At 39.8% G+C, this 26492-nt stretch overlaps 1 protein-coding gene across 18 annotated transcripts in view; it reads right to left on the reverse strand.

The window, feature by feature from the left end:
• Positions 1-26492, reverse strand: part of Phf21a (PHD finger protein 21A) — a 183770-nt gene that overhangs the window by 118472 nt on the left and 38806 nt on the right. For 11 of the 18 annotated variants that reach the window (XM_060371584.1, XM_060371582.1, XM_060371583.1 and 8 more), the window contains 2 exons: positions 21037-21069; positions 18825-18911 (listed from right to left, as the gene is read on the reverse strand). In XM_060371584.1, coding sequence (XP_060227567.1) covers positions 18825-18911; positions 21037-21069 — 120 coding nt within the window. The remainder of the gene's footprint in view (positions 1-18824; positions 18912-21036; positions 21070-26492) is intronic. The other 7 variants (XM_021639309.2, XM_021639310.2, XM_021639308.2 and 4 more) reach the window with 1 other exon arrangement.

Below are 26492 nucleotides of genomic sequence, written 5' to 3' on the forward strand. Positions count from 1 at the left end.
CTTAACAATAAATACAGTGCTAGTTTTCTGTGGCACTCAGCTTCTGCCGTCCTGGGTCTGTCTCATTAGCAGTCTGTCCTTCCTGGAAGAGCAGTGAAGAGCGGCTTTCTAAAAATGCAGTTAGTCTCTAAGGGACACACACCGTACCTAAATAACTTCCTTTCCAAAAAGATTAACTTTATCCTTGATTTCTAACACTAGATCTAATCATTGTTGTTTTCAAGAGTAAACAGTCAATTGCAAATTGAGCAAATGCTTTTGCAATCATAATACCAGAATGAACGGGCAGGTGCCATGCCATTTCAGTGCTGCTTGGAGGCCCAAAGTACAGTTAAGTCATTTTTTTTTTTTAATTCTGGTGACAGAATGAAAACCAGAGCATTTAACTTACTTCCTGCCTCCATTCTCACAGCTATCACAGGCACAAGAGCATTTAAAGTCTCTAAGACCACATTTCCAATGTTTAGGCCTCTTGGGCTTCCAGAGACACTCAACTAAACCTGAGACAGGGTACTCCCACTCTGTCTTCAGAAACAGGCTTCTTATCTACACCAGGAAATCGGGAGTTCTTGTTAATCTGATACATTAAGCACTGCAAGCAGTACCGTCTTTGAAAGAAGAGGATGGTAGTTACACCTCAGCCCAAAAGGGGAAGAACCTGTCCAGCCTGCTTCAACAGAACACAAGCAGAAAGGCAGGGATTGGATGAAACAACAAATTTACACCAAGAAACCAAAAGGATTGTGATAAGAGGGGAGAAGCATGCTGGAAAGGGTGATAGAAAGCCAATCTTGCTCAGAAGTCTCCTGTGACGTTGGGAGCATGGAAACACTCTAAGAATGGCACTATCAAGCCTACTTCCCCACATTGTTATTGCTCACTACCAGGGCTCCAAAGCTAAGGCAGCCTCCCAAGTTGCTCTCTGGACAACAATCACTGTAACAGTAAACATCCAAGCGCTGCTTCGGGGGCTGGGGGGCACATAAGCTGAGCACAGCTGATGAAGAGACTGTGGTGCCCTGAAGAATGGACTTGAAAATCATGGTCATATCTTAGGCTGACAGAAAGTATTGAAGGGTGGGAGTGGGGGGATTGAGGGAAAGCAAACAGTTGATCAGAGGAGAAAAAAGCCACAAATACCAGGAATCATTAAAAAACTGATACACATACCCTAGCACCTCATTTTAATTTCAATGAGTCTTTATTTGGTTCTTGAAGTATAGGACCAGGCCTTGTGTTTATACAATTTCATGGATAAGAACACAGAATGTTTCTCATAAGCTATAGCTTATGAGTATAAGTAGCATTATTTACCATTTCCATTTTTAACTTTAAAGTATGGTGAGAACTTTTTAAAAAGTTATTAATGTGTGTATTGGAGAAACAGCTCCGTGGTTAGAGCACTTCACTGGTCTTCAACTAGTCTTCCATGGGACCTGGATTAACTCCCAACACCCACAGGGCAGTGCAGAACCAGCTGTAACTATAGTCTCAAAAGATGCTGAGCCCTCTGTGGGCATCAGACACACACATGGGACATGAATAACACCTATCCATGCACATAAAATAATATTTAAAGGCAAAAATTAGTATATATTAACTGTATAAAACAATGTAGTCGTTATGATACTTCCGTATATAAAATTAATGTACTTTGAAACATCCGTTCCAAAGCATTATATGAGTTTTCACGGGGATAACTTAGTTTTCCTAAGTCTGCAGGGTTAGTAATAGCTAATTACAACATACAATTACAAGAGCAGGAGCAAATGACATATGCAGGCTTCAAAACCAACATAACTCACCCTTAATAACCATTCTGGTGGAAAAGGTCTGTTGAGTTCCAATACTCAGCTCAGATATGAGCTCCACTGAGAGCACTTTGCTGATACCTCGGCCAGGAGACGCTCACCACCCATACAGAGTCGGAGTTCAGACTTACTGGAATTGTTTACATACCCACATCCCTGAAGAGCTCAGGGAAACCTCACGATACACACGCCACGTGGCTGAAATAACTCAAGGAATGGCCATTTATTCAACAGATGCTGAGTTCCAGTCCATCAATAAACAAAACGGGCAAAATCCCAGACCTCAGGAGGTTTACATTTTGTGGGTATCAGTTTAAGGTTAAAGGGAACTAACCCATGGGGAGAGACGCAGGTGTAACAATATACTTTTACTGTTGCTGCGGCCTAGGTTATACTCTGCACTAAGAAAAGAAACTAAGTAAAATACACATGCTTTTGTCTTGTAACCTGTAAACTCCTAGTAAGGTCTTAACCAAGTAGTAGCTTCTCCTCAGAAGGATGGAAAGGGAGGCCTCAGGAGGCCTAAAAAGCCCCAACAAAGCAGGGGCAGGTGGGAGGCTGCACGACTAGTCAACTTCCTGGGTTATTAGGTACCTGGGAGACGGCAGAGCACAGCTTTGGGCATGACTGTGACGGCACTTCCACAGACAATCAGATCACGATGGCTCTAAGTTTATCTGTGGGTTAGTTCCTTGATGAATCCATAACACAACTTCATATTGGGACCCTGCAGAGTAAACAAGCTCCTGGGGTTGTACCCCTGTCTTTACCGGCCCTGCTCACGTTCCCTTCTGTTTCCTGTCTATCACAAACTGAAGACGCTTCTGTGTCCCAGCTCCAGTGGCCATGATGTTCAAGCACAAGGGCACTGAAACAGCAACTAAAACGAACCCTACCTTTCTTTTAAGTATTTTGGTCCCAGTAGTGAAAACGTAACTAAAGAAACAGTTCAGGGTATTGGCAGCCTAAGCAATCCATCTAAGGACAGTCTAGACTTTGTTTCAAAATAATACACCGAACTTAGTGGCTAAGAGCACTGGTTACTCTTGCAAAGACCCAGGTTTAATTTCCTGCAACCATAAGGCAGCTCACACATGTCTATGACTCCAGTTCCAGGGGATTGATCCAGTGCCCTCTTCTGGCCTTTGAGGGCACTGGACATGCATGTAGTACATATACATACATGCAGGCAAAGAGCTCATACAGATAACATAAATGTCCTTAATTAAAAAAAAAAATACAAATGCCTTGACTGTCTTCATACCCTTATTCGTTCAGAAAACAGCTTTCACGTCTTCTGGAAACTTCCTTGAGATGTTCACTGTCTTATTACATTCATGTGTATCATATGCACACACTGTGTACGTGTGACTTTATCTGGATCATTTCACTGAATTCCTTCCACAGATAACTGAACGTTAGTCCGCTATTCTTCCTCCAACCCCAAGCCCGTAAGACCAACTACGACCTCTAACCAAATTAGAACTGAACGTTTGTAATATCAGAATCGTTTCTGCAACACTGATTGGTGAGGTAATGACCACCTGACACTTACACATACCTTCTTGCACATTTTGTTACTTCTGGAACTAAAACTCGCTCGCCTCATTTCATCATCTACCTGTTTTTCTCTATTCCCACCTTCATTTGTCCCCATGATCTCCAAAGAAGCTATAATGGCTCAGAACATACCGTATGGCCTCCCCTTTTAGCTTCTACTTCTTCCTTCTTCATTTTCCGGGTACACCTTTCCTAAATCCCTCCATGCTCCTGACCAACCAGATGCTACTTTCTAAAACTTTTTTTTTTTTTTTTCTTTTTAGGTTTCCAAGACAGGCTTTCTCTGTGTAGCCTTGGCTGTTCTGGAACTCAGTCAGGCTGGCTTCAAACTCACAGAGATCCACCTGCCTCTAGCTCCTGAGTACTGGGACTAAAGGTGTGCACCATTACCGCCCAGCTTGTTTTCTAAGACTTGTGTAAAACAATCATCCGGATTTATCATCCACCAAATATATTTCTTTCATCCTTTTTGTACTGAATTTTCTGGATTCCTCTCTTCCTCTAATTGGTCTAATTTCTTATTTTGATGAAGAACATCCTAAAGTTGATATGTGAGAGTTACATTTTATGAGCTTGCACTTCTAAAACTGTCTCTCTTCTACCCTCATACACAATCAAGAGATTTTTTTTTCCTTCGAGACAGGGTTTCTCTGTGTAGACTTGGCTGTCCTGGACTCGCTCTGTAGACCAGGCTGGCCTTGAACTCACAGAGATCCACCTGCCTCTGCCTGCGGGGTGCTGGAATTACAAGCATGCTAAGAGATGGTTTTAATACAGTGTCTTAGGGTTTCTATTACTTCAATGGAACACTGACCAAAAAGCAAGTGTGGAGGGGTGGGAAGAGGTTTATTTGGCTTACACTTCCAGATCTAATCCATCAGGAGGAAGTCAGTACAGGAACTCAGGTTGGGCTGGAACCTAGAGGCTGGAGCAGACGCAGAGGCCATGGAGGAGTGCCACTTACTGGCTTGCTCAGCCTGCTTTTTCACAGGACTTATCCTGGGACGACCAGCCAGAGATGGCAACATCCACCATCTGAGCCCTCCCCCACTGATCACTAACTGAGAAAATGCCTCACAGCTGGATCTTATGGAGGAATTTTTTTTTTAATTGAGGCCTCTTCCTCTCTGATAACTCCAACTTGTATGAAGTTGACACACTAAATCACCCAGTACATGGAAAATTCTACATTGGTAATCACTGGTTTTTACTGGTTTACAATGATATGCCTCGATTTGGCAAGGGTGCTTTTTTTCTATTTATAGTATTAGGCACTTAGTTGAGTATATTAATATGGTATTTTATGCCCTTCAGTGGTTGTGAAATTTCTTATGTTAGTCACGGAATGATGTTTCTCTTCTCCATTTTCTTTGTTCTCTAATTTCAAATTTTCTATTAGTTCAAACATGGGACCTTATGAGTTGATCCACATAAACATGTTCTTTCTTTTGTTGGTCAAAGTCTCTTCCATCTGTTTACTTCTTTTATCTATTTTATTTATGTTTGTCTGAGTGTATGTCTGTGTGAAGGTGTCAGATCCCATTGAACTGGGGTTACAGACAGTTCTGAGCTGCTTTGTGGGTCCTGGGATTAGAACCAAGGTCCTCTGGAAAAGCAGACAGTGCTCTTAACCACTGTTCCATCTTTCCAGCCCCCCATCTATTTACTAGATGATGGCTTTAACTGCTTTTCCCATCTTTATGTGAACTAAAAGTTTTCGTTTTTCCATTGTTCCACTAGTCCCAGCATCCTGTACCCTTCTCTTACTAACCCAAGAATCTAAGCTTATAGTTCTTTCACAATATACCTTCCAAATTTCCATGTGCCCTGAGTTTCAGGTTAATGGTGATACCTGGCTGTTAAGATTGAAGAATAAAGTGTTGAGGATGCATGCTGACTAGCCTTCTTCCTATGCTTGATAGTAGAAAAACAAAATGGCAAGCCACTTTGGAAAGTATTTTGGTATTTATTATTAAAAAGTTAAAAATGAGCTAGGAAAAATGGCCCAGTGGTTAAGAGCACTGGCTGCTCTTCCAGGGATCCAGGTTTGGGTTCCCAGCACCCACTTGGCAGATCACAACCACCTGTAACTCCATCCAGTTCCAAGAATCCTGACACCCCGTTCTGGCTCCTAGGGCACCAGGCACTCATACCATTGCTGTGTAGTTTCCTTTGAGATTGAAACACTGTATCCTGCAGGGGAACTCCTTAATCAGGAAGGTCAGCATAGGCCCTTCCTTGCCAAAGTAAAGCAGTAAAAGCCAAGGAGTTCCTTTCAAAGTGAAGCTGAGTTGCAAAGGTTCTGAAAGACCAGCTGCCTGGAAGAAGAAACCCGCCAAGCTGCCTGGAAGAAGTCACTAGGAAAAGACACTGTCCAACCATCTTCTGCAGCCTCAATGTTGATGATATGACATCATTACAGGGGTTAAGCTGAGGAGCCACCTCTAGACATTTTATGTTTCTGTTCTTCGGAGTCCCACTCTTCTTCCCCTAACCTGGTCCCAGGCACCGGTCTGCCTCTTGTTACTGTATATTTCCTTACAGATTGTAATATTTTAACTGATGGATTTGTAAAGTGTATACTTTGTATTGATTCTGACTTTTTAGCTATTACAAATAAGCTTCTGTGGTCATTCATAAGTGTCTGTGCAAAGCTGGGCTTTCATTTCTTGGGTCAGTATCTCAGGATGTCCACAGTTGTAGGGTAGGTATGTGTTCTATTTAGGAAAAAAAATATATTTATTTTAATCTCATGTCTATGAGTGTTTTCCCTAATCTATTTTATGTTTGATTTGATCTGATTTGAATGTGTTGGACGACGTGTATAAACAGCTTCCAACCATGACTTTCATCAGGACTTGATTTGGAGGTTTTTAGAGTGGGAAGAGTTCACTCAATCTTGGTTGTTTTTTTGAGATAGGACTTACTATATAGTAAGGCTCTTCATAAATGTTCCATCCTCTTACTTCAACATCCCAAGTATTAGGATTACACCCAGTGAGCCACCAATACACAACTCACTACAGATCTTTTTTTTTTTTTTTAAGTTACTGCTTATTTTTATTTTATGTGGCTGAGTATTTTGCCTACATGTTGTCTGTGGACCTGTGTGTTCAGTGTCTGTGGAGGACAGAAGAGGGCACTGAATCCCTGAAATTATCCCTGAGTTATGGATGGTTGTGAGCTGCCATGTGGACGCTGAGAACTGAACCTGCATCCTGTAGAAAAGCAGCCAATGCCCTTAACCACAAAGCTATTTTTCTAACCCAGTACTATGGATTTTTTTTTAAGTCAAATAAATATTCCATGGAAAAGTTGAATTGCTAAGTGCAATTAAAAAAGAAGAAGAAGAAGAAAAGAAAGAAAGAAAGAAAGAAAGAAAGAAAGAAAGAAAGAAAGAAAGAGAGAGAGTAGGGCTGGAGAGATGGCTCAGCGGTTAGGAGCACTGGGTGTTCTTCCAGAGGTCCTGAGTTACCAGCATCGACATGGTGGCTCCTAACCATCTGTAATGAAATCTGATTCCCTCTTCTGCTGTGCATAAAAAGTGTTCATATACATAAAATAATCTTTTATTAAAAAAAAAAAGAATAAAGCAGCTAGGCAGTGGTGGTGCATACCTTTAATCCCAATACTTAAGAGGCAGAGGCAGGCAGATCTCTATGAGTTCGAGGTCAGCCTGGTTTACAGAGAGAGTACCAGGACAGCCAAGGCTACACAGAGAGACCATGTCTTAAAAAAACAAACAGTAAGAAAGAAAGAATAAACCTACTACCATTCCACTGTTAAAGATAATAATTCTGGATTACCTCAAAATCTTATGTAAAATTGTTTGAATTCATGACAAACTTCTATACCAAAATAAATTAAATCATATGCTCAGAAAAAGAGCATTTCATATTCCATCAGCTTCACTAAATTCTCAGACAATAAAACTTTGAAAGAGGGCTCCTTTGTCCTTCTGAAGGGAAGGAGCTTTTCACTTGCCTAACACCAGAAGACATGAGCACTGGATAAGGGAAAGCCAACGACAGATCTCTACCTTTAACTCACTACAACTCACTTTGGTTAAAATGACATAATTTGTTATTGCAAAAGGGCTGGAGGGGTTCTATTAAAAGGTAACAAAGATGGGACAAGAGGAAAGGAGACAAACACATCAACTGAAATATTCTGGAGCTTCAGTTTTTACAGCAAAAGAATGTTGGGGCTATAACTGAGGGAAACCAGTCACCACCGTCACCTACAGATAGAGCCGGTATAAAGAAGGTTGCCCGAACCCTGTGACTCACCCAGTGTCTGCTTCCTGAAACAGGAGCAAATCACCTCTGGAGACGCCTTCTGGAATTTTGCAAGGCAGCCCCTCAACTAACCAAGCACGATGAAAGGGCACTAGTTAAAGAGGAACTGCTTCCTGTCTGCTTTATTTCACTCTAATTTGCCAGGAAAAGAAATAAAACGATGTATGACTTGGTCTGTCATTTAGAGTTCAACATTTTTTAAAAAATGAAAACACTATGTGGGTTTTACTAAGCCATGGCATTCCTGAAATGCCAGTGTGGTGGCACTAGTAAGCAAAAGACACCTGGCTCCTTTGCTTCAACAGCATAATATGATGATGGTGACAGTTTGCAGACTAGCTTAAAATATCTGTAATTCACATTTGAAATAAGTTGCATTATTTTCTGGAAAAGATCAACTTTCTAATAATGTATTGTTTTAGCAACAGTAAAATGGCTTTGCTTTAAAAGCATATTGATAGCTGGGCTTGCAAAAGTAAGACTTGTAAAATAATCCGCAGAACCCGTGCTGAGCACAAATGGCTACTGAAAAATTATGGTATGTGAGCACACACATCTTTATCTATATGCAGCATCTAATTTACAAGAGTGGAAAGAGAGACGATGTTGATTACCTTTTTGGCTTTTATTATTCCCTATCCCATCTGCTTCCTTCCTAACAAAAAAACAATCCTGTTTGCCTATCCAGAGAGGTGAATATGCAGCTTAGGTTATTAATCACTATTGAACGCTTCCTACCAGGAGCTAATTGTCTGCATGAGGCAGAGGTGTGACCAACAAGATGGAAAGTCTAATGACAGGCTTCTAATTAAAAGTTTTCCTTGCTCTTTGGAAAAGACACTTAAAAAATAGGGCTTTTCTCACTGATGACGTTGTTGTATAAAGATGCAAAGACTGAGCTTCAAGAGCCATCCTGTGTCAAGAAATCATATCTGCAAACAGGCTGTGAGTGGCAAAGAAAGATGACCGGAACATTCCTTGGTCCTGGTGGTGTTTTGGAGCTGATGAGCTAAGAGACTCACACAAGTTCTCATGACAGGAAATACTGAGCCCACTTGCATCAGTCACTTTCAGAGGGACTACCTTTTACCTGATGGTGACAAATAAGAAAACCAAGTCAGAGAACTCAGTAGGTTTTAGTCTGATCGGTGAAAGGTAGACAATACCCACTGCGTTAAACTATTAAGCACCACTGTGTGAAAACATCATTCAGTAAGTTTTTTTTTGGGGGGGGCGGCAGGGAGAAGATAAAGAGGATACAGTTAACAGGAGCTCACAATATAAAGAAAGGAGACTATCAAGCAAATGGTTAAAGATGTATGATAAGAGTTATTCAAAAACCATATATAGCAAGAGACTATTAGTTTCCAAAAAGAAAAAAAAAAAAAATTTCACTACCAACAGATCCTGAAGTAGAAAAATCCTGGAAACAACAAACCACTCTTTAATGATTTACAGCGTCAAAAGGTACCTTCCTGTGAATCTATAATTATTTCAAAAGCTTTAGACATCAAAATAGATGTAATCTCATCAACAAGGTTAAACAGAATACATCAGACAGAAAAGTGTAGACCCAGTTCCCTAAGAGAATCTCTACTGTTAGAGAGTCTCTGGGGAGGGCAGGGGTGAAGTGAAGAAGGTACAACACTGTTGCGGTGATATTAATGCTCTGATTGTTGACATGGGCGCTCGTCACCCAGGTGTTTCAATCTATAAAAATGAACCTGAGCCATCTGCCAACACATATAAAGACACACACTCACTTAAATGGGTGATTTTCCCTATCTGTACTCCCAACGGTTTTGAAGGCAGCGTGCCTTTAATCTCAGCACTAAGGAGCAGTCAGATCTCTGTGAGTTGAAGGCCAGCCTGATCTGCATATCAAGTTCTAGGCCAGCCAGGGCTATATATTGAGATCTGTTTTAAAACAAAACAAAACAAACAAACAATAGCAAAAAACAATTTAGCATATATTCCTTACAAAACTAAATTCAAACAATAAAAGGACATATAAGGTTAAGAACAACAAGTTTCTGTGGTTATTCTCTAGAATCTCATTTCTTAGAGAAAGCACTGAGAATTCCTGTATCAAATAACTAGATAACCTTGAGTGCGTTCCTATACTTTAAGTATAAATGACAATACATCTAAATACAAATGATTTGCTTAGTATTTAATATTTTTAAAAGGAATTATAATGTTCATGTTTTAAAAATTAGGCTTTTTTTCCATTCAGTTAAAGCATACTCCATAACATGCCTACAGAGCTAACGTGTACACATCACGCTATAGCTACCTTATCCACAGTTGTTTGTAAGACGCCGCCCTTGGCAATTTCTGTGCCACACTCTCCTGGGACAAGGACAGTGACCATAGGTTTTCACTAAGGAAGGAAGGTAGAAAGATACCCTAGGTTGAAGAAATAATAAAGTATAACTGAGAAACAAAGTGTTTGCTCAGTCTAGATGACCATGCGTGAATGGCTGCAGTAAAAGGGCAGGCATGGGGTGGAGAGTGATGACTTTCATACAGAAGTCATGTAGCAATACTGGAGACAGACTCCAGGACAGGTGACCTCAGACTCATTTATTACTTTATACAGCTGTAATTGCAGTCCTTGGAAATTTGAGGTATGAGGGATCAGAAGTTCAAGGTCATACTTGGCTACAAGAGAATTTGAAGCCTAGTATGTGTGTGCTGTAGAGAACAGGGAAAAAATGGGGGAAATCAAAGGCACAAATTAACCCTAACATAGTTAAAAGGTAGAGCCAGCATTACACTGCCTCCTGAAAAACACCTGTTACACCCCACTCACAGCCACAGCTTAGAACTATGCTGTCAAAGAGCCAGAGTCCCTAAGCGTTTGAAATACAGACAGGTCCAGAAAGGTCCAGGTTCTTACAGTGCCACCCAAATGGGCACTGGTTTGGTTTGTTCTGGCTTGAAGCAACTGCTCTAAGCGAAGGAGGAGCTCGGCAAAGAGGCAAAGAATATCTTGTAAAGTCCAGCCGCCTGTGTCAGCTCATAACACACTTCATGTGAGGGTTAAGAAGTTCAGGTTGGGGGCTGCAGAGATGGCTCAGAGGTTAAGAGCAATGTTCTTACCAAGCTTCTCTCTCCAACACGTCACCAAATATTTAACCAGACAAGTATAAAATACTGGCAATGGAGACAATTACACTACAAGAATAAAAGTAAAAAGGACGGGCTAGATAATGTAGCACTGGAAACTACATATGTCACACTCTTGAAACCTCAGCCTTAAAGTCTTCACATCCGCTGCTAGTGTTTAAGTCTTTCCTCCATCTCTGCCCAATACAGGCTGATAAGATTTCCCCAGAAGAAATCTGAAATGTTGTATTTCCTACATTAAATGCAAAGCAGGAGCTGGTATCCTAGGCACACAAGTGACAGCAAACTCAGCAAACAAATGGCCAAGTAGTTCCACATAAATGATACACAGGAGACGTGAGCTAGAATCTCAGGGAATGTGCAAGCTTTGGGTAAATAAGAAGGTATGTCTCTAAGGAAATAACACTTCCAAATTATTCTAAAAGTATTAGCCAATCATACTAGACAATTTGTGAATGAGGGAACATTCTATGGATACTGATTCAAACTACAGATAGTCAGTATCAGATTGCCAATATTAGAACACAGTAACCAATTCACCCAACCCCAAATCAATGAGAACTGAAAGAAACATTAACTATTCTGCTTAATGTCCTATTTCCAAAAACATTTAATAGATAAAATCCTACAAAGCAATTTACTACCTAAAGAAGAATAAAGAATATGCTGGCGTGGATTGTGGTGTGATGAACTGCACAGCCAAGGCTAACCTGCAAAGGCAATGTCTCAGCGTGTACACTGCACAGAGGCACTCATGCCTGAGTTAAACGTGGATGCTCCAGCCCCTCAGAAATCAGGGCTTTACATAAGAATGAAGGAGTTACAAAGATGCAGTGAGTACTACAGCTAAAGGCAGCAATCCCATCTAAACAGAATTCACACTCCCCAATTTGGATGAACCCAACAAACACGTGTTCATTGACTGCTAACGGCATTGCCGTGCAGATCATCTCCCATAAGTGAGGAAGGGTATGCACTTAAATGCCTTAACTATGAAACCTTAACAACGAACCCACTACAAAGTCTGGAAATAAGCTCCTAGGGCCCCTATTCCTATCCACGTACCATTGTTCTTGTCGCACATTATCATCCATGGCACGAAAAGTGAAGTGGAAAGGCCTGATCCTCAGGGTAGGTAGCCCTACTGCAAGGTGATGAGCCTTCAGAAGGTACGGTTTAGTCACTAAGATCCAGTCTCATTCTCTCTCTGCTTCTTCTCCTGTGATACAGTTTGTGGTGCCTTGTGCTCCTGCTGGATGTGCTGCCTTCACTAGAGAGGCACAGCACAGGGCTCTAGGACTATAAAGCTATAAACTTCTAAATTAATTACCGCAGGCATTTCACTATAGTAGCATGAAGCTAACTGATACAGTGACTTGGCTTGAATTATGTTACAAGTGTAGGATTTTATTTTATTTTATTTTTGAGACAGGCTGTAGCCTCTGGCTGGCCTCGAACTCACTATGTTGACCATGCTGATCTTGAACTCAGAGAGATCCACCTGCCAAATATTGGGACTTAAGGAGTGTACCACCACAACTGGCTTGTTCTATGCATATGAAACATATCTAGTTACAGCAGACACAGAGACCTTTCTAAGACTTCAGAACCTATTTTACTAAAATGATCAACTGAGAATGCTGCCATACATGTCAACTATTTGTTAAAGCGAGAAAAGTACCTCATCTACCGCGTTAACCTATGTGAAGTAACAGAATAACTTTAACAGTCACAGAAACAAACTTACGGGAGAACAGAAACAACGAATGATGTTATCTTTCCAAAAATAATAAGAAAAAAAGAAGGGTAAAATGAAAACAAAACTAAAAGACAAATCACTAAGATTCCCCGAATGGCAAACAGCAAGTTCTAGAACACCCAACTCAGATAAGCATAGAGCGCATAACAACAATCTGCGCAGCGGCACATACAGCACACGTCCCCTGAGCGCATTCTGCAGAACAGTGGGCTCAAACATGCGGTTCACACAAGAACGCTTTCTCTGGAGGTTATTCGGAAAAGTATATGGTAAAAAGGGTTATTATTATTATTATTTATTGTTTATTACTAATTTGTTAGCATTCAGTAAATTTCAAGTCTAGCAGTTTCATACAAGAATATATCATCACACCTTAATAATATCCACTCCCTGCACACTACTTGCTTTCATCCTTCCTCTCCTCCTATTGTTGGTCATCTCTTCTGCTCAGTTAGTCCCTCTCTCTTTCCCACTCTGTCTGTGTGTGTTGTGTGTGGATTTTGCATATGAAAAACATATGCACTATCGGTCTTCCCATTTGTTTTCATCCCAGGCTAGCCTGGAACTTGAGGTAATCCTCAACCTCCTGGCACATGACTAGCTTGTTATTTATTTTTAAGTTATGTTCTTTGACCAAATGTAGTTGTGGATTATTTTCAGTTATGTTTTAAAATTTACAGCCACTTCTTTTATAACTTTGCAAGTCCTTGACCACATGGTTCAATATGACTACTAGAATGATAACAGTCTGATGCAGCAGAGTCTCAGCATGAATTTTGGTAGTTTGGCCTTGTGCTCTAGTGACAAAGCATGAAATAAATATGCCTAGGAAGCTTCAGTCCCTTCATACTAGGCCTCAAAATAAACACATTAAGGTAAACATAAGCATTCCTATAATCATGGAGGCAAGGCCCAGTCAACCCAAAAACAAAAGCAGGCCTGTCTGGCCAAAGCCATCCTGGATCAAGAAACTCGAGATCTAGCCTGAAAATAAGCATATTATTACAAGCATATTATTATAAGCCACTCAGTAAAACTAGTTTGTTATACAGAACTGCTATGATAAGAGCTGATCTATACATTGAGCCCATATTTAGCAATTTACATAAGGCAATCAGAGTAACAACAGATTTACATAAGGTATTAATCATAAAAAATACTCGTAATAGGAAAAAAGGGAAAACTACCATCAACAGGGAAACTGTCTTAAATTACGAATAGTTAGACAAACACTTGAAGCTGTGGGAAAAAATCATGTTTTAAAAGAACACTCCAAGACAAGAGTGGTGATGCACACTTTTGATCCCAGCCCTCAGGAGGCAAAGGCAGGTGAATCTGGGCTTGAGGCCTATGTGGTCTACATAGTGAATTGCCTACAGGGCAACACAGTAAGACCCTGACCCCAAAACAAACAAATAAAAGAACACTCAAAAACCAAGAAAATTTTCATAATACATTAAATAAAAAAAACAACAACAAGACACTGCTCTTTAAAATTAAAAAAAAAACAACAACAACTAACTGTAAATAGGGAAGTTCTGTCAGATAAAATTTATTTAAGAAATACAAAATATTTTTCTGTGGTACACACTTTTCTCTGCCAAATACTATAAAAGGGCCAGTGAGATGACTCAGGGAGTAAAGACACCCGCAGCCAAGCATGACAACCTGAGCGCGAAGCCTAGAACTCACAATGTAGTAAAAACCACTCCACCACTCCTGCAAGGTGCCCCAACCCTGTATACAAATGCTGGCATGGGTTACCTCTCTCCAAACAAATAAAAAGGGATAATACTATAAGAAATATTACACTAGGGATAAAGAAGGAAATAAATTCCCTACTTATTCTTCTTTCATACAATACATCCTGACCACAGCTCCCACTCTTTCCAGTTCCCCCACTTCTCCCCTCTCTGAGACCTACCCCACTCCATCTCCCCCCCAGAAAGCAGCAGGCCTCCCAGGGACATCAACAAAACACAGGACAACAAGCCACAATAAGACCAGTCACATTCCCTAAAATCAAGGCTGGGTGAGACAAGCCAGTAGGGGGAAAAGGGTCCCAAGAGGACACAAGAGTCAGAAACACCCCAATCTCACTGTCAGGACTATGTCTTGAAATCATTTAGTAAGACATTTTAAAAATAATAATTGTAAGTAAATATGTAATCACAAACTGTGGTGTGCTATAGTGGTAGGAACTGTGTTTAGCTGCAGTATACAGTGCCTAAATTTATCTGGCCACAGCCTCCAGAAATAAACTACACTTCCCAGTCTTCCCTGCAACTAGTGAGGCCATGTGACTAAGTTCAAATCAAGGGGATTTAACTGAAAGTGGTACAAAAAGCTTACAGTAAACATCCTTAAAAATAAAGGGCTCCCTCTCTGATGATTTCCCCCTTCTCACCAGATGGAGCTGCTATTTTGGACTCTGATGTGAAACTTCATGCTGAGAATGGCAGAGCAAAGAACAGGAGGTGCCTGGGTCGCTGACACCATATGAAAAACTGTTTCCAGCCTAGTCCACTTTTGGATGGCAGAGAAGCACAAGTTTGCCTGTCTAACTCATCTTTACGTGGGGTTTGCCACTCACAGACAAAACTGATTGTAAATAAAAGGCTTAACTGAGATTATTAGTGGAGAAAGGAGCTTCGGGGTTGGCTCTCAGAAGAAGTAACAGCTCTCGGCAGTGAGGTGAAACCAGAGAGGTAGGCTGCAGACCAAGGCGGCGAACACCTAACTGCAAGAATACCACCTTCAGCCTAACTCCTCCTGGGGACGAGGGACACCCTTCAATAGGCTGAGACTCCCTGTCGGGCTAAGGGTGTAGGCAGTGCAGTTCTGACAGTCACTTGCTTATCATGCACACAGCCCTGGGTTCCACCAAAGCAACTGAGCATTCTGGCTCCAGAATCAGAGAATCTCTCTCTTCTACCACAGACCACACATTGCTGTCAGATATGAATGGAGGGGGAGTGCGGAAGGAGACTGAATCCTGTTAAGGAAATGAAGTGCTGCTTCCACACTTTGGCCTCACTATGGTTCAAAATAGTTGAAATCTCTGATTAGAGTGGATCATCTATCATGATGAAACTGTCACAAAGTTTTCAAATGCTAATTACTCCAGGTACAGACCAGAGATTGGTGTTATTTTTTTTTAATAATGTTTCTTGTTTACTCCTATTTTTAAAATGAAACATATGTACTATGGTGATTTTTAAAATACACACAGAAGAATATGGGGGAAAAACAACGATTATGTAAAATCACTACCTCCCAACATTTTCTCCAGATAACACATTTACATACACAGAGAACAAAGATGAAGTTGTAATGCAGATAAAGTCTTAAACACTGCTTAGGAGTGTTAGGAGGATAGGAGTGTTAGGAGTGTGAGAAGCTATTCCACGTCACTAAACCATGATTTTAACTGACTACAGAGCATACAGATTACTTAGCCAACTGAGTCTAAGAATGTTTTGAGTTAAAACTATCAGACACAAATTGAATCCCTTAGGTGAAGCTGCCTTCTAAATCCACCTTAGAATTTCAACTCCGGAATCTCAAGTTACAGTTTGAAAGCACTAGAAACTGCCAAACAAGCATTCAAGGAAATTAATTCACTGATTTTTAGGACCACATTTTTCCAAAAAGGCACTAACTATCAAAGACTGAAGTTATATTAATTAATAAGAACTAATATGTTTAATATAAGAATTGGTGACTATCTGCAATGCTGTATTTCTTTAATAAAGCAAAATAAATGTTTATATTTTATTTGTACAATTAACTTTAAATATAGATATATACAAATGCACACAAAAAACTGGATGCAAATATGGCAAAGGGTTAAGTCTTTAGCTGTAACTAAGACATTATTTTCTAGACTTTTCTGTATTTAACTTTTTCTCACAACATAAACACAACATTAAACTATTAGCATATCAATAAGATAATTCACGTTTTAGTTACTAAAGTGAAAGGAAAAGTTTTGTCAAAGTCTAAGTAATCTCTTGACAAGAAAAAGCAAACAGGTGGCATTAAAATTCACTATAAAATAAAACTCTTCTAGACTATAACCTGATGCAAACCAGCAAGGTTTCCTGTTGGAATGCTAAGAGCCAGCGCTCACGTTTTTGTTCTGTTTTTTTGAGACAGGATTTCACTGCTTAGCCTTGGCTACCCTGGACTGGGTTTGTAGACTAGGCTGACCTTGAGTTGACAGCGATCCGCCAGCCTCTGCCTCCCAGAGTGCTGAGATTACAGGGGAGCACCACCACACCCAGTTCAGCATTCACATTTGACAGTGTTCCTTCTTTAAACCCTGCCTGTCCTAATGTATCAAGAGGCTATTTTATAGTTAAGCAAATACAAATACACAAGACTGTATTTCAGGGCTTTCTAATGCTAGATGTTTTTGTCAGCTGATGAACAAGGCAACTACAATTCTCTAAATAAGATCAGTTAAGGACCAAGAAGTTACTGGTGATTTAAATCTGAATGGCCCCCACAGTTCATATATTTAAATGCTTAGTCACCAGGGAAAAGAACTCTTTGAAAGGATTAGAAGAAAAAGAAGGTGTGGCCTTGTTGGAAGAAGTGTGTCCCTGGGGGCAGCCTTAAAGGTTTCAAAAGCCATGCCCAGTTTCTCTCCCTTCCCCCTCCCTCCTTTCCTTTCACCATCCCTTTTCTGTGTCTCTCCAGCTCTGTGTCTCTGTCCATCCTCTCTGTCTATAAGCCAGATGTAGCTTTTAATTACTATCCAACACCGTACTCCCTGCCATGATGATGAGGGACTAAGCCCGTGAAACTGTAAATAAGCCCCCACTTAAATGCTTTCCTAGGTCATGGTGTCTCTTAACAGCAATAGAACAGTAACTAAGATACAAACCTTCCCATCACTTGTCACAAACAAAAATTTTAAATAAATGTAAATTTCTCTGATTGCCCCATTTCCCTGAAACTCAGCCTTGAGTTCTTTTAAGTTTGTAAAGGCATTTCCCACCCCCTATTCCACTAATCATTTTCAACTTCTCTCCCTACTAGAATTCATGAAACTCAGTAAAAGTGACTTATTCGTTGGCATCTTGTCAAAGGAACCCTGAACCTATAAGAAGGCTCAGAACTTACAGAGCTCTAAAGCCAGACACTGTCACCAACACACTTCAGTCTAGAGAACCTAACATACTAATAAGTCATGTTTACATTTTTTTTTCTTATAGTTGTTTCTCTGCCTCTGCATCCCATCACCTCCCAGTTTTACTCCAGCTCCTCCTAATCTAAAATGCCTCCTGTCTGTAGAGAGACAAGATTGGAAAGCATTAAAGAGAGAGGAATCAAAATCAGTGCTTTTCTCAGCTTAGAAGATTAACTCATCTTTGGTTCTCAAAGTTTATTTCTCCATTTAGTGGAAGAAAAGAAACGATTAGAAATCTGCAGGAAAAAAATTATTTGTTGCTATTGTTTAGACAACAACATAAAACTCAAAGTTACTCAAAACCTTTTTGTCAAAACTCTTCAGCAAGGTTTCACCAGCACTGCACTGTCAACTAGTTCAGCTATCTACCCTTCACTCCAAGACAGAAACTGTTCTTTCAGCTAGAGAGGGAGGAGAAAGAAGAAAGAGGATGCTTCACCAGACCACCACAGACCTGTACAACTGTTGCACTCCACCTGGTGGCAGGAACTGCCTCAGTTGGTAAAGCGGAAGCCATGCTACCAAGTTACCAGCAGCACTTACCTTATACAAAACACAAGATGTTCCTCTCCTGCCCTACACAGTGAGCCTAACAAATTCCCATCAAAGAGCTTTCAAATAGTAGGTCAGCATCTGATAAAGATTAACATAAAAGTCTGACAACACTTAGAACAGAAGACCTACATAGAGAGCTACCTGATAAGTTAAATGTCATCTCAAACCTTGAAACCCGCGAGGAAGGCACAGCTGCCACAGGAATCCGTGTCACATACATCCACTAACTTTCTTTGCCCCCTCCCCTATGGGCAAACTACAGTTTAATTAACAGTTAACGGCAGCCTGCCACAGTGCTTTTAGGTATCTGCCAGTAGCATATACTCATGGGATACTCTAGAGACTGACTTCAACCAAAAATAAAAATAGATAAACAGCTCAAGTAAAATTAAACTGTGTCTGGCTGCCCACACTTATTTTCACACATGAAGAAAAACAGCAGTTCTCTTAGAAGCTTCAAGCACACATATCTTTAGAACACAATGTTAAAAATGTGTCCCCGCCTTCCCTACCTGTTTCTCACTCAAAGCTGTGATTTTGGCTTGGAGTTCATGAAGCTGTTTCTTTAAGTCAGCATTCTGATTGGAAAGAAAAAATATCTGTGAGAAAGATATTCATTTGTTAACATAGTAGTATCAGGAAGACTGTGCATATTGCATTAAAAGTGATGAAGCAACCTTTAGCTATCAAAGTTTCCATGCATTAAATTATAAGCTTAACATCAATTCCTAAAACAAAACAGGGGCCGCTTCCTCCTAACTGTTGAATTACAGGAAGTTTTATACTTTCTCATCTTGTACTTTAACAGTGCCTTTCTCCTAAAATATTGTTATTCTTTACAGAAAGTATCAGTTGCCAGAAAAATCTAAAGCTCCACTCATCAGGCAAAAGCAGAAAATGGAGGTTAAAGTATGCATACCCTGCTGCTTAGCGGCATTATCAACAAAGATAAGAGGCTTTTCTCTCCTTGTCCTCTCTCTTATTTAGTAAAATACATTTGTTATTTTAGCCTAGATTTGGAAAGCTGTCAGCACTGTGACTGCCTTAACGGCACATCATTCAAGTCAACATGATGAAGTTCTAGGAAAGGAATAGAGTACTGTTTTAGATGGAATACACTCAGCATGTTTGCCTTTTCCAGGGGTGGGGATGGGGTATTCAATTCTTCAATTGTTTAACACAGCAGAAAACCTCAATGTCACCCCAACAAGTAACTTACTTGTTTCATACACAGTCCCTTCATTCCCTTGCCTGACGTGCCTGTCAGGGACCCATACTCTCCCCCATATTCAGCTTATTTGTAATGTTTCAGGTGTACCTGACATAAGGCTTCTCTGAGGTCACTTAAACGGTTGTCTAATAAGCTGCTGACCCTCAGATTTCCCAGGTTAAGAACTGGCTGTTATGTGATCATGAACTAACAGAACTAATAGCTTCTGAGAATATGTTAGTTACTACAGTATAGATCACCACATTAAATACAAAGGATCTAGCAATCTGTTGCCACTTACTTCCCTAAATTCAATTTAAATTGTAAACACACTAAAAAGAAAATAAAAATTAACAAGAGATGGTTCTCATGGAAGGTAGACTGCCAAATAGGAATAAATGTGGGCAGCTACTGCCAGTTCTCAGAGCCAAAGAACAGTATTAAAATGCAACAATCAGACTACTGAGTCTCCAACTTTAGGATTAGTCCCCACTTCAAAAACAAAACAAAACAATCTGCCTCATTACCACTCATGAGGAATTGATTGTGCTTTACAGAGAAGCATGAATGACCCACTGTCTGATGGGTACCTGAAGAGTAAGTATGAAACACTGGACGGCAAGGTAACTTTGTGGGAAGATTCTCTATGTAAGAGAATAAAATTTTGAAGTCAAATTCCTATAAAAATTAAATTTATCATTTACAGATTATTATATTATATAAGAAGATACTTCTGAAAGCCTCTTTAAAGGGTTCTTTAAAAGATAAAAATTTCAAAGACAGGTTTGGTGACACATGCCTCAGCACTTGAGAATTAGAGGCAGGAGGATTGGAAAGCCAATACCATCGCTGTCTACATAGGAAATCTGGGGCTATTCTGGAACATGAGCTCTTGTCCAAAAACAAAATAAAATTAAATTAAATTAAATGTTTGAAAAATTATTCTAAAATTTTTACTGTGAATGCTGTAAATCCAGCATTCAGGTGTCCTATATATAAACTCTGTACAATTAAAAATGGTTTGTGGGCATTTCAGTTAAATTTAGGGCTTTAAAAAGCCTGGTAAACTCTAATTCTAAAGATGTGAGTTTAATCTAAGCCAGGTATGGAGGCACAAACCTGTCACCTCAGCATTTGAAAGGTCAAGGGGGAGGGATGGGGAGGTTTAAGCAGACCTAGAGTCTCAAAAGTAGTTTTTTAAAGAAAGATATTTAAACTATATGTATCTTCCAAGTTTTTGTTTTGTTTTGTTTTTTACAAATACTCATAGCAATTAACAAAAAAAGCAAAATAACAGTAACAAGCTGAAACAACAGCAATCTTATACTACAACTGGACTTTTTTTAACCTATAAAACATGAATATTAACATGCAAAAATATGTATGGTTTGGGAGGCTACTGTGTTTTAAATTTAATATCTCCGTTTTATTGTTTATTTTCTATAATAGTGTACTGTCATTTTCAATTGTTTTTACATTTAAAAAGTAAGTTAATAACAATAGGATTTTTTTACCTGTGGATCCTGCTTCATTTGAGCAACCAGTTTCTGGTAAGAAAGAGAGAAAAAGAACTGTCAGTCTCATATACTAACTCCTACAGCTACTCAGGTTTAGACACACACATAGACACACACACACACAATTAGCAGCAGCATCAAAATAGATCAAAAATTTTGGTGATGTCTGTAAAAGGCTAATGACCCACTCTTATAACAGAAGAACTATCTCTTTATATTTGAAACAAAAAAGTACCTGCTTTCTCAATATGGAAGAGGACAGTTACTTTTGCAATTTCACTAAGCAGGATGCAGGCCGGCATGGTGGTGCATGCCTCCGATCCCAGCACACAGGAGGTGGATCTCTGTGTTAGAGACCAGGTCTACATAATGAGTTCTAGGATAGCCAGAGCTATACTGTGAGACCCCGTCTCAAAGCACCAGACAAGGTCTGAAAAGACGCTATCCCCATACAAACAAGCTGTCTGCATACAGCAAAGTACAAGTCTGGCAGGCCTACTGGTTTGGATCTTACAGTTGAGGGGGCCTCTTTGTTCAGTCAGCTCTCAATCATCTGTAACTGTAGTCCCAAAGGATCAACCCCCTCTTCTGACCTTTGCAGGCATCAGCCACACATATGGGGCAAACATACAGGCAGACAAAACACTCATATACATCAGAGACAGACAGACAGAGACAGACAGAGGAATTTGAAATATAAAGGAATACGGGAAGGCTGAGGGTACTTAGATTAGCTTTTTTTCCAAGTGAATTTTTCATATAATAATAAAACAGTTGCCACACTCTTTGGGTGACAAGGCACTTTTAAAACATTATTATAAAATAAAATATAAAATATATAACACACTCATTTACTTTATTAAATAGAAGCCAAGCTCCTACAGTTTGAGATGTGATAATATGAATTAATATACTAAACTACAAACAACATGACTTGCAGAAGGCCCAAACTACTGTTATAATGAGTCCTTATGTCTTCTACTTATTTTAGTTTAAGTTTTTTAATTACACTTTCTATGTATTTGTGAGTTTATGTACATGTGTACAATGGTGCATGTGTAGAGTCAGAGGACCACTCTCAGACATTGGTTCTCCATCATGTGGATCCCAGGACTTAAAGGCAGGTCTTTGACTTGATAGCAGGAACCTCTATCGACTTAGCCATCTTGTCAACCATTTAATTCTTACTTGTCAGTCAGCTTTCAGACCCTGCAGTTATTGCGCCTCTCTCTAAAAGCAACAAACCCCAGGGCTGGAGAGACGGCTCAGTGGTTAAGAGCATAGGCTACCCTTCCAGAGGACCCGGGTTTAATTCCCACATGGCAGCTCACAACTGTCCAGTTCACACCAGTGCACATAAAATAAAATTTAAAAAAAAAAAAAAAAAAGACTAAAAGCAATGAACCCCAACTCAACTTTGCTGCCTCAGATCTCCTGAGATATACACAGGACTAATTTTAAGACAAGTGAACAGGCTGTAATAGCCCACGAAATGCTTGGTGAATGATATGACATTTATTCTAACTGGACAAAAGTCTTTCTTCCTGGTGCTAAAATATATTCTGGATAGCTGAGGTTGTCAAATATACAAAGTGCGTGTGGTGAAATTATGCTTATGGTAGACAAGGCCATCTCTTCATAACCTCCTCTAAATCTGTACAATAATGCATCGTCTACAAGCTCAAAGATCTGAATATGTACACCCTTACAGATGTAGCCGCACTTCTATTTTAAAAGCTGATTTGGGCTGGTGAGATGGCTGAGTGAGCAGAGACTAGTTCTACCCACAACTCACAACCTTTGCTCTGTCCCGAGACACCACCTGGTGGGAGCAGGGAAGCAGCTCCACAGAACTGACCTCCAACTGCTACATGTATGCTGTGACACATAAACTCACACACACATAGAATGGATAATGTAGAAACACCTGAAAAACAAAAAATAAAGTCTGTCCTTTCTGACTTGGTTACTGCAGAACTGACTATTATCTGCAAAGCTGTTTTTGAAAGAGCTTTTCTTTCATGATACTAGATTTCTTTAAATTACTCTTTAGTTAATTATTATATATACTTTTCTTTTTGCTTGAATATATGTATGTGCAGGAGATTCTGCTTCATATTTGTACCAGGTGCGTACCTGTCACTCTGAGATGTGAGAAGCACCTGTCAGATCCCCCAGAACTGATGTTACAGATGGCTATGAGCCACCATGTGCATGCTAGGAATCAAACCTGGGTCCTCTGCAAAAGCAGTGAGTGTTGTTCTCTCAGTGACCGAAGCAGTTCTTGACACTAGGGTTTAAAACTGACTGGTAAGACTCACCTTACAGTAAATAAATAAATCAGTTTTTCTATGTATTAAGCAGTTAAACTACATTTCATACAAACAACACAAGGAACTTACTAGACCATTCATATACCAAGTGACTTTAAAATGGAACTGAGTTATCAAAGTTACTTTCCACTGAATGACTGCTGCCATCTTCCATGATCTACATAATCTCAAAGGTAAGAAAACAACAGCCAAGCCGCCAAATCCAGACTGCCACCTGTTTCCTAAATAAAGTCTTATGAAACTAGCCACGCCCACTTGTTTATACACTGTCTGTGGCTGATCTGCCTGCTCAACAGCACAGCAGAGCAGTGACACAGATTATAAATGACCCTGCAGTCTGAGATATTTTACCATCTGGCCCTTTACAGAAGAAGTTTGTTAACTTCTGCTTGCTTTATACTAGTCTCATTCCCTTATGGAGTCAATACTCTGAAACAGACTCCAACAAACATACACAGTCTCACACACACACACACACACACACAAAATCAATGGAGGTGACGCCTTCCCAGCAAATGGCCATTTTAACTTAAGTATTTATTGACCATGAATTATGTGCATTGGTGCACATGCCCACACATGCAGAAACATAAAGAAACAAGACTACTATCACAGCAACACTAGGCAACTTAACACAATTTTTACCTTAAAAGCTTGACTTTTACCTAATTTCATTCCCTAACTAGAAATGCATCAAAAGGTAGCTTTGACTTTAATATTCAGTTAAGTCCATTCTTGCTTTGGCTTCTGTCCAGTACCCAAGACCCATGCTTTGGCATCATTTCTGGCCTTCCTGAATGTATCATGTAAAGAACTACATACATTATCAGCCCACAGCCTATCAGAAGAGCTTCAGAATAAAGACTATCATTTGGATTTACTCCGATTTTTTTCCCCAAAATTAGGAAAGTAGAGTCTAAGAAGACGGCTCAGTCAATAAAGTGCTGCATAAGGGCAGATGTGTGGTGACACAGCTCTAACTCTATAGAGTTGAGAGAGAAAGACAGGAGGATCCTAGGACCTCACTGGTCAGCCAGTCTAGCCAATCAGTGAGCTTCACCATCTGTGAGAGATGCTGTCTCAAAAAAACGCTGGACAGTGATAGAGAAAGATACTCAGTGTCTACCCTTGCCCTGTGTGGGTGCTCACACACGCACGCACCCACACCCACTCATGCACAAAACAAGCTTGGAACTCACATAAAAGTGAAGAGATTCAAGTCCACAAAGTTGTCTTCTGTCCTCCACACATACACCAAGGCATGCATGCCCACAAGACTGCATCATGCGTGCACACACACAGTTAATAAATAAATAATTTAAAATATATTATTGGTATGCAAATCATACAAATGAAATGTAAAATAAATAAAGATAAATATAAGACTCTAATTTGGGGTCTGAAGAGAAGGCTTAGCAGCCAAAATCATTTGCTGCTCTTGCAGAAGTCCCAGGTTTGATTCCCATAACCACATCAGATGGCTCACAACTGCCTGTAATTCCAGTTCCACAGGATCTGACACTATCTTCTGACCTAGTAGAGTACTGCATGCACACGGTGCATGTAACATATACGTAGGCACATATACACACACACACACACACACACACACACACACACACATATATATATATAATAAAAAGTATTTAACTAAATATTCAGTTTAAAAGGCTATAACTTTATACTTAAATAGCTAAATATATAGAGAAACAGACTGACAGCTAATACTCAGAATATTTAAATAACTAGAAGAACAGATATCCCTCAAGCCAACAAGTATAACTCATTGTTATTTTTATTTAGAATGTATGGGAGGGAGAGAGAGAGAAAAGAGAGCGCACATGCACATACAAGTAGAGGTCAGAGAACAGTTCTGAGGACTCAGTTCTGCTTCTATGTAGATCGGAGGAATGGAACTCATACTGTAAAGTTTGGCGGTAAGCGCATTTACCCACTAAGCCATCTTGCTTACCCTAACTCTAAATTTTTAACTGGACTGTAAAACATCATAATGAAGACTAACTTTTTCACAATTGTTATGTTTAAGTGATATACCTGCTTTCAAACTATGAAATAAAATAATACTCAAAAAGTTCAATTTACAGACAATTCTTTTAAGAAATATTTATTTGGGACAGATATCTTATGAGGAATTAAAAGAATGTAAACTAGCCAGGTGTGGTGGTACACACCCTTAATCCCAGGAAGGGAGAAGCAGCTGGATAGCTGTGAGTTGAAACCAGGCTGGCCTATAACGTCCAGGGCAGCCAAGGCTACACAGAGAAACCCCATCTCTGGAGGGGGGTGGGGTGGGGGAGAATGCAAACTGCATTCCACATTTTCATAAGAGGTGGGAAAAAACTCTAGAAATCACACATATCACAATAAAATTAACTTTGATCCACACAGATTTCAAATTGATACTGTGTTCCAAAAATCTACCGGTGACATCAGCTTTAAACAATTATGAATTTAAGTTTTGTTACTTGTCACTGACTGAGCTGGGTTCAATATTCCTCTATGTTAAAATATTTTCATCCAGGGACTGGAGAGATGACTCAGTGCTTAAGAAACCTGGCTGCTTTTCCAGAGGACCCAGGTTCAATTCCTAGCACCCACATAGAATGGTCTATTACCCCAGTTCCAGGGAACCTGGTATCCTTCTCTGGACTCCACAGACAACAGGCACACATGTGGTACACATACATACCAAAAACACACATACCACGTAACGTTGAGGCTTCCCTGTTGGTTTTAATCCACACTAATTCTGGGACAAGAGGCAGTAATTATCAAAAACCCAATAATCAATGCTGTATTAGCTAAAACAAAAAAAGTTTTAATGAAAAAACAGAAGAAACTATACATAAAAAAAAACACTTTCAAAAAGTAATGTATGTATGGTGGCTATAAGCTGTACACCCAGTGCTTAGAAAGTTGAAACAGGAAGACTGATGAGAGCTTGAGGTGCGACCCTAAAACTAAAGCATACTCTAACTAGAATGCAGCTCAGTGGTAGAGTGCCCACTGACATGCACAAAGCTCGGGGTTCAAATCAAAATATCACACACAGAATAGTTCCCTTCATCCATCCATTCCATATGCACATTCACAAATTTT

Source organism: Meriones unguiculatus, chromosome 18 (genome assembly GCF_030254825.1).
Source record: "Meriones unguiculatus strain TT.TT164.6M chromosome 18, Bangor_MerUng_6.1, whole genome shotgun sequence".
In the NCBI taxonomy this organism is placed as follows: Eukaryota; Metazoa; Chordata; class Mammalia; order Rodentia; family Muridae; genus Meriones; species Meriones unguiculatus.